We start from the raw sequence: 13,261 nt of genomic DNA on the forward strand, positions 1-13,261 counted from the left end.
TAGGGTGGGAGGAAATACTTGCAGATATTGCTTCTGAATAAGGGACCCAAATCCCAAAAATATAAGAAACTAACACTCAATTAAAACAAAACACACACACACACACACACACACACACACACACACACACACACACAAAAACAAAAAACAAAAAACAGAAGACTGTGGGATAATAGCTGAGTTTAAAAATGGGTAAACACCTTGAGAAGATTATAACCCCATAGAAGCTATGACAGTGATCAAATATATGTGAAAATGTATGTTGCGCTCAACTTGGACTCTGTGGTTAAGAGATGCAAGCAATTGCTTTGGGAGCAGATAAGCAATGAGATCCCACTGGATAGGACAGGGCAAAATAACTAGTCACTTATGAAGGAAAAAATTAAAAGCACTTAAAAAAAACACTATGGAAGGGCTGATTTCCATGAAAAGTATGCTAATAAATGGATTCAAAAAACACTGCTCTTAAAGAAAATCCAATATAGAAGAATTGACAACACTGAAAGCCTACCATTAAAAACAGCCACTATCATTCACATCATGGTTGTTCTCCAAGCTTCATTTTCTACATGGTGTGCGCAGCATGTGCCCTGATTACATGTATAACCACACTAACAAGAATCTTACAACAAGAGGGGCTTACTTCATGGAGAGAAACACAGGGGGCACCGAGTCCTTCTCACCCAGATGGGCAGCGAGTTTGTACAATGGTGCCGGACACCAGGCTAAGGATGAGGGTGCACTCTGAGCTCTCACTTGCAACATCGCCTGGGTGTGTGCTACCTAGAGTGGCCAAACGTAAGAATGACGGTGACACCGTCCAATACAAGACGACGCCTCTCCGATTCCCGTCTGCTTTGGCCATGTTGAAGCAATGACAGCAGCACTGGCAGGGACCTTTTAAAATGCACAGCATCAACAGGACCTCTGGAGACCCTGGTATTCCTGGGCATAGACACTGAGCTGGGGCCCTCCCCCCTCCATGCTCCCCATGAGTGATCAAGTCCTGTCTGAGGGATAGGTGCAGGTCAGGGGTCCAGAGCAGCCCCATGGATAACCCAGGCTGGGTCCCACTTTGGCTTTTCCATGTAGGGGGTCAAGAGCTTAGGACATGTGGCTCTGCACCATCTCCACCTGAGCAACAGGAAAATTAAGCCAACTTGGGAACAGTGCTGGTGATGGGAGAATGCGTGAATGTAGACAAGATTGCCGAAGGGATGGAATTTGTTTTAGGGAAATTTGATGATTGTCTTGTCCGTGTAAATGTGAAATATCTCATGAGGAAACATACCACATGTGCTTACACAGGGACCTCGCTCCTTGTCCCTCATAACATGTAACAACCCAAGGCATCAACATGATAGACTTGTGTCCAGGGCATGGACATCTTGGGCATCACTATGAGTGGCAAAAAGCTGCATGCTCTACACCCCCAACTCTCTTTCCAAAAGGACCCCAGGATCTGGAGGCTCTGCAACCAATGCCAGCAAGGAAGCCCCACATTCAACTACACCCAGAGTGTTCGTCACTGGAGTGATGATCTCTGAATACACACCGCTGCTGTTAGTCTTCTCCTTCGTCGACTAGGGAAAAGAAAACAGTGTGAGAATCTAAGCTTTGTGGGCTCTATGGACAAAGGACATTTGACTGTATTTCTTTTCTCAGAAAACCAAATGGAAACTTCCCTTGAGTCCATGGTCCCAAAGAAAACAAAGAGGTCATCCATCTGTGAGAAAGGCTTCAAAATTTCCTGGAAGACCTCTCAAGAGTATTTTGACCAAAAATTACAAAATTCTCTTTCAAGGAGGGTAATACTCTGTGGAGAAAATGATCTGAACCACACATGCAGTTTGTAACTGATGCTTCATATTGAAAAATGTCCTTTTCAATCAGTCATTCATTGGGAAAGGCATTCAGTCAAAAATCACCCAACCCAGGAAAAAAGTAAGTCTCCACAATTTGAACAGTATAGACTTTCATGCTTGAATTTGCTTGAAAACAAGGAGGAAATGAAGCTAAGATTTTATCTCAGAAAAAAAAAAGGCACTTACTGTGGAGAAAGATGACGAGTCTTCTCCCGTGATGCTGGACTCTTCCAAAATTACTGAGAGTTTTCCTAGGAATACATAGAGTAAGGGTCACGATATTGGTGATGCTGCTCAGGAATTATTCAGGCAGCATTGTTGGGGAGTGGTGTGTGAACACAGGGAGGGAGGGGAAGGATGGGAGATTATTAAGTATGGGCCCCCGTGCTGTTGGCCGACCACTCCAGTGGGACGAGGCTGGCCAAGGGGAGGTTCCTTGACATAATGAGAAGGGGAGCTTTAAGCTTCCTAGCTAAAGCCAACACAATCAACTCAATGTAGGCCATTTGAAAAAAGGTAAATTCCAAATTCATGTTCTGCGGACCTCCCACTGTGGCTCAGTGTGTTAAGGACACAAAGCTGTCTCTGTGAGGATGCAGGTTCACTCCCTAGCTTCCTTCAGGGGCTCGAGGATCCAGGGTTGCTGCATGCTGCAGTGTAGTGTGCACATGTGGCCTGGATCCGGTGTTGCCATGTCTGGGTACAGCTCTGAGTCGATCCCTGCCCTGGGAACGTCCGTATGCCACAGGTGTGGCCGTAAACACATAGCATAACAAAACAAAAATAATTCATGCTATGTTCCAAGGACAGAGTCCAATGACTCCTCCAGCCTATTTTACATCCCAGGGCGATTCCCACTACTTCTTGAAAGGTTACAAGACCATTTCATCTCCACACATTCACATGCCCTGCTTCTGTTCAGCATCTCTTCTCCTTGATTATTTTTTTTACTTCCTTTAGCGTGATGGCACAGATATAATATTTGTCCTTCACACAATTGTTAACCATACAGTCCCGTAGCCTTTTTGACTTCCACATGCTTTAGTACCCATCAACCCTACCTACACCCACACCTTTGTCATCATGCCCGACATGACCCATCATAACTCACCTTCCCCTTGCCGCCAGGCCCTGGTAATTTCTACTTCTGTTAATAGGAATTTGCCTACACAAGCAGAATTACATGATATTTGTCTTGCTGTGCCTGCCTTATTTCACTCACCACAATAGATTTTTGTATTATCTGGTCCACCCCTACTCTAACATATTTCGAGCTTTAATGCCACTCTGTGGCTAAAGGGTAGCTCATTCGGAGTATCTTTTGCACTTCATTTTGCCAGTCATCTCATTCGTCATCACATTCATCAAAGCCTTTTGTGTACTGCCCATCTTTGGACTCCTGGGAGAAATATGCCAGGGAGCATTCGGGTATGGATTTCTCTGTGCTACAGTGGTGAGAAATCACATTGCGCATCTGTCAAAGAGCAGAGCTTATAAGAACACCAAGTATGACTCCTAAGGCAAACTATAGATGTTTCATTAATAAAAAGGTATCCACAGTGTTCCACTAATTGTAATAAAGGTACCACCAATGACTGGACCTGGAGTGCTGGGATTTAGGAACCGTCTGTGTCATTTGACCTCTTTGTCCACACAATCCAGGTCTAAACAATGTCTAATAATTGAAAGACATCTGGAAACATGGTCTCCCTGAGGGAGACTTATCAGCTAATGTCCAAAAGCCGGTTATCATCTACACCCTAGCTAGAGATCATCTTCACTCTTAACCATCAACCAGCTATTGAGATTTCAAAGTAGTTTTATTTCCACAGGTATTACACCACCACCTGACTAAGTATGTTTCAATTTGGACATACACACAGGATATCACATAATACTTCCTCGTTCATTCATATACAGGGGACATGAAAGAAAACTTATCCTTGCATGCACTTAATGAGAAAATCACGATGAGCTTGACCCACCTGTTGGGTGTAACTGCTTGCGGCGCCAGTAGAAAAAACTTCTGACACAGCCAGAGGTTGATACTTCTGCCACCTGAGGAGGGTTTCCTCCAGTTGGGAAGCAGCATGCTAGGGAATGCATCAGAACAGGGAGGACAGTTGACATCTTGCTGTCAGAAGACCATAGGGAAATTCGTACTCGTTTATTCCATTTTATCTTTTGGTCCCCTGGCTCACCAGCTGCCCAGGAGTGCTGCCTGGATCAAAGTCAGACTTAGAAGGATCATGCAGTTTAAAACAACCGAAAGACAGGAGTTTGGAACAAATGCCTTTGTTTAACTGAGACCTTCTAGAAACACAGGAAAGTAGAGTGATCATGCCTAATGGTCTGGTTCAAACACATTTAGAAGAATCATGAACCTGGGGAAAGGGTTGTAGATCCCTAAGTGCCTCGATCGATGCCCTGTTCTAAGAGGTGGAAATGGTCTTCTGGCTGACTTTTAGTACGATGTTATGAGGACGACTTCATGAAGTACGGGTAACATTTTAGAAAAAGGAAGGACGGGTGCCCCGTCAATGCTCCGTATGTGTTCATCCTTGAGTGGTGGCAAGAGTAAGCCAGACACTCAGTGGTGGTTGAAGCCAGAGAGGGTAAATGGATGCCTCAAGTCAGGAAGGGTGGAAGCTTATGCCCCAGCATCTTCATGGGATCGATGCTGTGCAGCTGATGGACAGTATCTATTTTCATCTCCTCTGATACTCAGTCCTGTTGCAGGTGAGGAAGTGCAAACAGGACCGACATGAGGAGTAACGAAGTGACAGTCCAAGGGTCACAACAATGACGAGTGATGAATCTGAGGCAGGTGGACCAGACATATTAATTAACACAACAAAGGTGGAAGTTATAACTCTATACATAACTCAGAGTGGTAGAAATGACAAGAAATATCTAAGAAGAAAAATGCATGTGAAAAAGTGAGTGAGCCCATTTGAAGGAACAGCCACCAGGGGATCAATGTAAACTCACCTTTGGCACAACAATTGAGATTGCCCATTCCTAAAGCATGAGCCGTGAAGTGAGAGCTTCACACTGGCCACCACATACGAACCTCTCAGGCCACAGAGTGACAGTCTGACCATGAGGCAAGAAGTGCATAAGCACATTACCATGGTGATGTGTCATCATACAACTCTCAGGGGGAAGTCAACCCTGCACAGGATGGGTCCAACTGCTTCTGGCAGAAAGCGTGTTTCCGTGGACAAGCTTGGCTTCTCAGAGGAACCTTTTCATTTCCAAAATTGAATCCCAGGCTCCCACATAACTCTCTGATTAAGAACATAATTTCCTATGAGAGAGAATGACCTGCCCCCCAGGAGGAGTTGAGAGCAAACCCTGCAGGGGGGAGAGCCAAAAAGCCAGCAGGTGGAGAACTTAAAGAAGTCCCATTACTGTTTCAATGATCATACCCCTCCATTTCTACTCTTCCTGAGTCACTAGACATTTGCAGATCAAACCATTTCAAAATGCGAGATTCAAGCTTATTATAACCAGGGTGAATATTTTCATCTTTCATGTCGACTGCTATTCTGCAGTGCCCTATTCAGTTTGTCTCCTCACAAAATCTAATATTTTTGATGCATAATAGAAGTAATTTTCCAATTTGTCACATGCTTGTATCTTGCTACAGTTACTTGTACATACAACCTGAGGAGAGTTTTTCATTTGCCGAAAAAGAAAAAGAAAGAAAGAAAGAAAGAAAGAAAGAAAGAAAGAAAGAAAGAAAGAAGGAAAGAAGGAAAGAAAGAAAAGAAAGAGAGATAGAAAATCAGTAATTATTTTTGTAATTTCTGGCTTTGAGAAAGGAAAGGAGGAAGAATATTACGACTTTTATTCATACTAAGGATTAAAGACGCCCTGAAGAAAAGCTTTTACTTCTTAGGAACATAAGTACGGGGCTTTTGAGACAAATGTTTCTATTAAACACTTGTGACTATGTCTGAACATGCATGTCAAAGGGCCAATCAGTTTTTTAGGAAGCGGATACAACTTTTCCCCTAGAAGTTATGGACAGCCAGAAATATCCCAGTCCATTCCCAAAATGAGCAGAATGTTTTGTAAAGCACGCACGGTAATGTGTGTCTCAAATAAAAATCTCAGAACATATTGGATGTGAGAGTGATGGTGCACCAATGATTCATCCATTTTAACAGCTTAGATGTGCGGTACAAAGTGCCTACTTATCCCAAAAGGAACTGGTAGGTGTTTGCTGGCAAAGAGGGGCACGTTCAGTTTGTGATTAAAAGAAACTTGCAAATGTCCAACTCTTGATTTCGGTAGTGGAGAATTCACTGAGTTTGGATATAGAGTCAGTTTGCCAGGTAGATTAGGCATTCCTTTGACCAAGCCACATAGTGGATTATTTATTTGTGTGTGTGTGTGGGGGGGGGAGGGAATCTTCCTCTAGTTGATTCCACAAATGTTTTTAAAAGTTGGTGACTAATAGTAATGATGCATCAAGATAAATGATGTAAAAATGATGGAACAGGGCCAACTTGGAGACCATCACTGCTACATGCATCGTATCGTGAACAGCCTAACCAAATCCCACTGCCTATAAGTAGCATAAGCTACTGTGCTTATGGCGTGCATCTTTGTGTTCCCTCCTAAGCGGAGGCTATGTTGGAACGCCAACATCCAGTGGGATGGTACCGGGAGGTGGGGCCTTTGGGAGGCAATTAGTTTATGAGGGTGCAGTCCCTCTAGGAAGAAGAGAGCTCTCCCCTTCTCCTCTTTATTCTTTTTTAGTTTTTGTCATGTGAGGACGCATGAGAAAAAGGACCCTGTGTAAATGAGAAACAAAGAAGACAAAACAAGGAGAGGCGGCAGACAAGGCGATGGAGAAGGGGCCTGGAGTGCACACGGGTAGCTGCAGAGGACCAAGGAACAGGAGGAAGGCTGCCCTCCCCAGGCTTGCAAGGAGACACCTCCCCCAGTGTTCACTCCAGGGAAGGGGACAGCCTTCCTCTTAGCCACTCAAGCAGGGGTCCAAGGAAGAACCCAAAGCATTAACTATCTAGGGACCAACCTGAGCCAGGAGCTGCAAGACCTCTACACCGAGAGCAATAAAACATGACTCAAGGAAGTTGAAGAGGAGTCAAAGAAGGGGAGAGATAGTCCATGCTCCTGGCTTGGAAAAGTGAATATCCTAAAAATGGCCATTCTACGCAAAGCAATCTACAGATTCAATGCCATCCCCACCTGGGATAGTTTTCACAGAAGTAGAACAAAACCATCCAAACATTTACACGGAACCAAAACAGGCCCGGAATGGCCAAGGCAATCCTGAGGAACAAAAACCAGGCAGGAGGCACACCTCTCCCAGACTTCGGTCAATATTACAAAGCTACAGTAAGCAAGACAGTGTGGTAAAGGTACCAAAACCGACACACAGACCATTGGAACAGAATACAGAACCCAGAAATAACCCCCAAACCGACGGTCAATTATTCTTCAACTGAGGGGGCAAGAATGTAAAATGGGGAAAAGACAGTCTGTTCAGCCAGTGGTGCTGGGAAGCTGGGCAGCCACATGAAAATCCATGAAACTGGAAAACACCCTCAAACCGTGCACAAAGAGAAACTCAAAACGGCTTAAAGACTGAAACCTAAGACAAGACACCATCAAACTCCTGGAGAAGAATGTCCGCAAAACATTCTCTGACATCAAAGCATTTCCGTAGGTCACACTGAGTGCAAGGAAAAAGAAACCAAAGCAAAACTAAACAAATGAGTCCTAATCAAGCCCATAAGCCTTTGCACAGCAAAGGAACTCATAAAAACTAACACAGCCTATGGAATGGGAGAAAATAGTTTCAAGTGATGCAACTGACAGCAGCCTAACATCTAAAACACACACACACACACACACACACACACACACACACACACACACACACACACACAAATCAAGACACTTCCAACACAACAGCAAAAACAAACAACCCATTTGAAAAATGGGCAAGATTAATCTTTGACAAGGGAGGCAAGAACATCAAATGGGAAAAAGAAAGTCTATTCAGCAAGCATTGCTGGGAAACCTGGACAGCTGCATGCAAAGCAATGAAACTAGAACACACCCTCACACCATGCACACAAATAAACTCCAAATGGCTGAAAGACTTAAATATACGACAGGACACCATCAAACTCCTAGAAGAAAACATAGGCAAAACACTCTCTGACATCAACATCATGAATATTTTCTCAGGTCAGTCTCCCAAAGCAATAGAAATTAGAGCAAAAATAAACCCATGGGACCTCATCAAACTGAAAAGCTTTTGCACAGCAATGGAAACCCAAAAGAAAACAAAAAGACAACTTACAGAATGGGAGAAAACAGTTTCAAATGATGCAACTGACAAGGGCTTAATCTCTAGAATATATAAACAACTTATACAACCCAACAGCAAAAAAACCAATCAATCAATGGAAAAATGGGCAAAAGACCTGAACAGACATTTCTCCAAAGAAGATATACAGATGGCCAACAAACACATGAAAAAATGCTCAACATCGCTGATTATAAGAGAAATGCAAATCAAAACTACCATGAGATACCACCTCACACCAGTCAGAATGGCCATCATTAATAAATCCACAAATAACAAGTGCTGGAGGGGCTGTGGAGAAAAGGGAACCCTCCTGCACTGTTGCTGGGAATGTAAACTGGTACAGCCACTATGGAGAACAGTTTGGAGATACCTTAGAAATCTATACATAGAACTTCCATATGCCCCGCATCCCACTCTTGGGCATCTATCCGGACAAAGCTCTACTTAAAAGAGACACTTGCACCCGCATGTTCATAGCAGCACTCCTCACACTAGCCAAGACATGGAAACAACCTAAATGTCCATCGACAGGTGAATGGGTTAGGAGGAGGTGGGATAGATACACAATGGGATACTCCTCAGCCATAAAAGGAAGGAATAGTGCCATTTGCACCAAAGTGGGTGGAACTAGAGACGCTCACACTAAGCAAAGTCCCTCAGAAAGAGAAACACCAATCCCATACGATAGCACTTATACCTGGACTCTAATACACAGCACAAATGATCCTTTCCACGGAATAGAAACTCAAGGACTTGGAGAAGGGACTTGTGCTTGCCAACAGGGACAGGGAGGGAGTGGGATGGACTGGGCCTCTGGGCTTAAGGGATGCAAACCATTGCATCTGGACTGGATAAGCAATGAGAGCCCACTGGATCGCACAGGGAACAATATCCAGTCACTCACGAAGGAACGTGATAGAGGATAATGGGAGAAAATGTATGCATGCCTGTGTGTATGTGCACGCGCACGCGCACGTGTGTGCACCTGTGCGTGACAGGATCACTTTCCTGCACCGTAGAAATTAACAGAAAAATTTAAACCTAGTATAATGGAAAAAATAAAAAATCATTTAAAAAGTTAAAACTTTACTGGAGGGATAATTTCTAGGAAAAGTATGCTAATGAAAGGATTCACAATACGTTGATCTTAAAATCAAAAATAGAAGACATGACAATGCTCTAATCCAACCATTAATAGCAGCCACTATCCATCCCATGACAGTTTCTCTGCAGGCTTCATTTTGTGCGTGGGCCCTGAACAAAAGGATGTCCACACTCACAAGAGCCTTACAGCAAGAGGGGCTTACTTCATGGAGAGAAACACAGAGGGAGCACGGAGTCCTTCTCACCCAGATGGGCAGCGAGTTTGTACAATGGTGCTGGACACCAGGCTAAGGATGTGGGTGCACTCTGAGCTCTCACTTGCAACATCGCCTGGGTGTGTGCTACCTAGGGTGGCCAAACGTAAGAATGACGGTGACACCGTCCAATACAAGACGACGCCTCTCCGATTCCCGTCTGCTTTGGCCGTGTTGAAGCAATGACAGCAGCACTGGCAGGGGCCTTTTAAAATGCACAGCATCAACAGGACCTCTGGAGACCCTGGTATTCCCGGGCATAGACACAGAGCAGGGGCCCTCCCCGCTCCGTGCTCCCCATGAATGATCAAATCCTGGCTGAGGGAGAGGTGCAAGGCGGGGGTCCAGAGCATCCCCATAGGGAACCCAGCCTGGGTCCCACTTTGGCTTTTCCACGTAGGAGGTCAAGAGCTTGGGCCAACGGTCTCTGCCCCATTGGGAACAGTGGCGGTGAGGGATGAGTGCATGCCTGTAGAGGTGGTATGCGGAGGTGATGGGATGTGTCTTAAGGAAAGTTGAGAGGTGTATTTTCTGTAAAAATAGGAGCGAGCTCATGAGGAAACAGATGCTTACACCACATGTGCGCACACAGGGACCTCACTCCCTGTCCCTCCTAATGTGTCACAACCCAAGGAATCAACACAAGAGACATGTGTCCAGGGCATGTACCACCAGGGCATCACTATGACCGGGAAAGAGCTGCCTGCTCAACATCCCAGACGACCCCCTTTCCAAAAGCATCCCAGGATCTGGCCACTCTCCAACCAATGCCAGCAAGGAAGACCCACCTTCTTCTTCAACTTCAACCTGATTGTTCGTCACTGGAGTCGTGATCTCCGAAGTCACACCATTATCATTAGTCGTTTCACTGGTCATCATCTAGTGCAAGAAAACAGTGTGAGAATCTCAGCTTCCTGGTCTCTATGGACACAAGAATTGTCATGGTCTTTCTGTCCATCAAAACCCAAAAGGGAAACACGCCTTGAGTCCATGGTCCCAAAGAGAACACAGAGGTCATCCTGGACAGAGGCTTCAAATCTCCGTGGAGGAATTCTTATGTGTACTTTGACCCCAAATCACCAAAATCTCTTGCAAGGAGGGCAATTCTCTGCTGATAACATTGCTCTCAGCCATACTTGCAGTTTCTAAAGGCTATTGTCATTTTTTCAATCAGTCACACATTGGGAGAGACATTCAGTCAACATGCATCCAACCCAGGAAAAATGTAGGTCTCCACTGATTTGAGCAGTGTAGACTTTCATAGTTGAAATTGGTAGACAAAAGGAGGAAATTGGAGTTCCCGTCTTGGCACAGTGGAACCAAAACTGACTAGAAAGCATGAGGTTGCAGGTTTGATCCCTGGACTCGCTCAGTGGGTTAAGGGTCTGGTGTTGCCATGCGCTGTGGTGTAGGTCACCGACTCGGCTCACATCGAGATTTGCTGTGGCTGTGGGGTACGCTGGCAGCCGTAGTTCTGATTAGACCCCTAGCCTGAGACACTCCATATGCTGAGGGTGTGGCCCTAAAAGAGAGAGAGAGAGAGAGAGAGAGAAGCAACAAGAAAAAAGAAAAATTGAGGAAATGAAGTTATGCTTTGATCTCAGATAATAAAAGGCACTTACCATGGAGCCAGTTAGAGCCTCTACTTCTCCTGTGATGCTGGGCAGCTTTGCCTGGAATTCCTCCATTTTTTCTAGGAGGACACAGATGAAGGGTCATGATATTGGTGATGCTGCTCAGGAATTATTCAGGCAGCATTGTTGGGGAGTGGTGTGTGAACACAGGGAGGGAGGGGAAGGATGGGAGATTATTAAGTATGGGCCCCCGTGCTGTTGGCCGACCACTCCAGTGGGACGAGGCTGGCCAAGGGGAGGTTCCTTGACATAATGAGAAGGGGAGCTTTAAGCTTCCTAGCTAAAGCCAACACAATCAACTCAATGTAGGCCATTTGAAAAAAGGTAAATTCCAAATTCATGTTCTGCGGACCTCCCACTGTGGCTCAGTGTGTTAAGGACACAAAGCTGTCTCTGTGAGGATGCAGGTTCACTCCCTAGCTTCCTTCAGGGGCTCGAGGATCCAGGGTTGCTGCATGCTGCAGTGTAGTGTGCACATGTGGCCTGGATCCGGTGTTGCCATGTCTGGGTACAGCTCTGAGTCAATCCCTGCCCTGGGAACGTCCGTATGCCACAGGTGTGGCCGTAAACACATAGCATAACAAAACAAAAATAATTCATGCTATGTTCCAAGGACAGAGTCCAATGACTCCTCCAGCCTATTTTACATCCCAGGGCGATTCCCACTACTTCTTGAAAGGTTACAAGACCATTTCATCTCCACACATTCACATGCCCTGCTTCTGTTCAGCATCTCTTCTCCTTGATTATTTTTTTTTACTTCCTTTAGCGTGATGGCACAGATATAATATTTGTCCTTCACACAATTGTTAACCATACAGTCCCGTAGCCTTTTTGACTTCCACATGCTTTAGTACCCATCAACCCTACCTACACCCACACCTTTGTCATCATGCCCGACATGACCCATCATAACTCACCTTCCCCTTGCCGCCAGGCCCTGGTAATTTCTACTTCTGTTAATAGGAATTTGCCTACACAAGCAGAATTACATGATATTTGTCTTGCTGTGCCTGCCTTATTTCACTCACCACAATAGATTTTTGTATTATCTGGTCCACCCCTACTCTAACATATTTCGAGCTTTAATGCCACTCTGTGGCTAAAGGGTAGCTCATTCGGAGTATCTTTTGCACTTCATTTTGCCAGTCATCTCATTCGTCATCACATTCATCAAAGCCTTTTGTGTACTGCCCATCTTTGGACTCCTGGGAGAAATATGCCAGGGAGCATTCGGGTATGGATTTCTCTGTGCTACAGTGGTGAGAAATCACATTGCGCATCTGTCAAAGAGCAGAGCTTATAAGAACACCAAGTATGACTCCTAAGGCAAACTATAGATGTTTCATTAATAAAAAGGTATCCACAGTGTTCCACTAATTGTAATAAAGGTACCACCAATGACTGGACCTGGAGTGCTGGGATTTAGGAACCGTCTGTGTCATTTGACCTCTTTGTCCACACAATCCAGGTCTAAACAATGTCTAATAATTGAAAGACATCTGGAAACATGGTCTCCCTGAGGGAGACATATCAGCTAATGTCCAAAAGCCGGTTATCATCTACACCCTAGCTAGAGATCATCTTCACTCTTAACCATCAACCAGCTATTGAGATTTCAAAGTAGTTTTATTTCCACAGGTATTACACCACCACCTGACTAAGTATGTTTCAATTTGGACATACACACAGGATATCACATAATACTTCCTCGTTCATTCATATACAGGGGACATGAAAGAAAACTTATCCTTGCATGCACTTAATGAGAAAATCTCCATGTACCTGGCCCACCTGCTGGGTGTACCCGCTTGTGGCGCCGGGAGAATAACTTTCTGATGCAACCAGGGGTTGATCTTTGTGACTTCTGTCCATTGTTTCTTTGAATCTGGAAGCAGCATCCTATGCAATCTATCAGAACAGGGAGGACAGTTGACATCTTGCTGTCAGAAGACCATAGGGAAATTCGTACTCGTTTATTCCATTTTATCTTTTGGTCCCCTGGCTCACCAGCTGCCCAGGAGTGCTGCCTGGATCAAAGTCAGACTT

At 44.9% G+C, this 13,261-nt stretch overlaps 1 protein-coding gene across 1 annotated transcript in view; it reads right to left on the reverse strand.

Moving 5' to 3' along the window:
• Nucleotides 1–13,261, reverse strand: part of LOC146404463 (uncharacterized) — a 56,435-nt gene that overhangs the window by 4,437 nt on the left and 38,737 nt on the right. The window contains exons 21-26 of the mRNA XM_085017172.1: nt 12,998–13,123; nt 11,201–11,271; nt 10,367–10,457; nt 3,851–3,958; nt 2,052–2,116; nt 1,556–1,583 (exon numbers count right to left, since the gene is read on the reverse strand). Coding sequence (XP_084873298.1) covers nt 1,556–1,583; nt 2,052–2,116; nt 3,851–3,958; nt 10,367–10,457; nt 11,201–11,271; nt 12,998–13,123 — 489 coding nt within the window. The remainder of the gene's footprint in view (nt 1–1,555; nt 1,584–2,051; nt 2,117–3,850; nt 3,959–10,366; nt 10,458–11,200; nt 11,272–12,997; nt 13,124–13,261) is intronic.

Source organism: Sus scrofa, chromosome 3, assembly GCF_054392235.1.
Source record: "Sus scrofa isolate SSC_HxYL_T2T_F1_AM1 chromosome 3, Sscrofa_HxYL_maternal_Yorkshire_Landrace_v2.0, whole genome shotgun sequence".
In the NCBI taxonomy this organism is placed as follows: Eukaryota; Metazoa; Chordata; class Mammalia; order Artiodactyla; family Suidae; genus Sus; species Sus scrofa.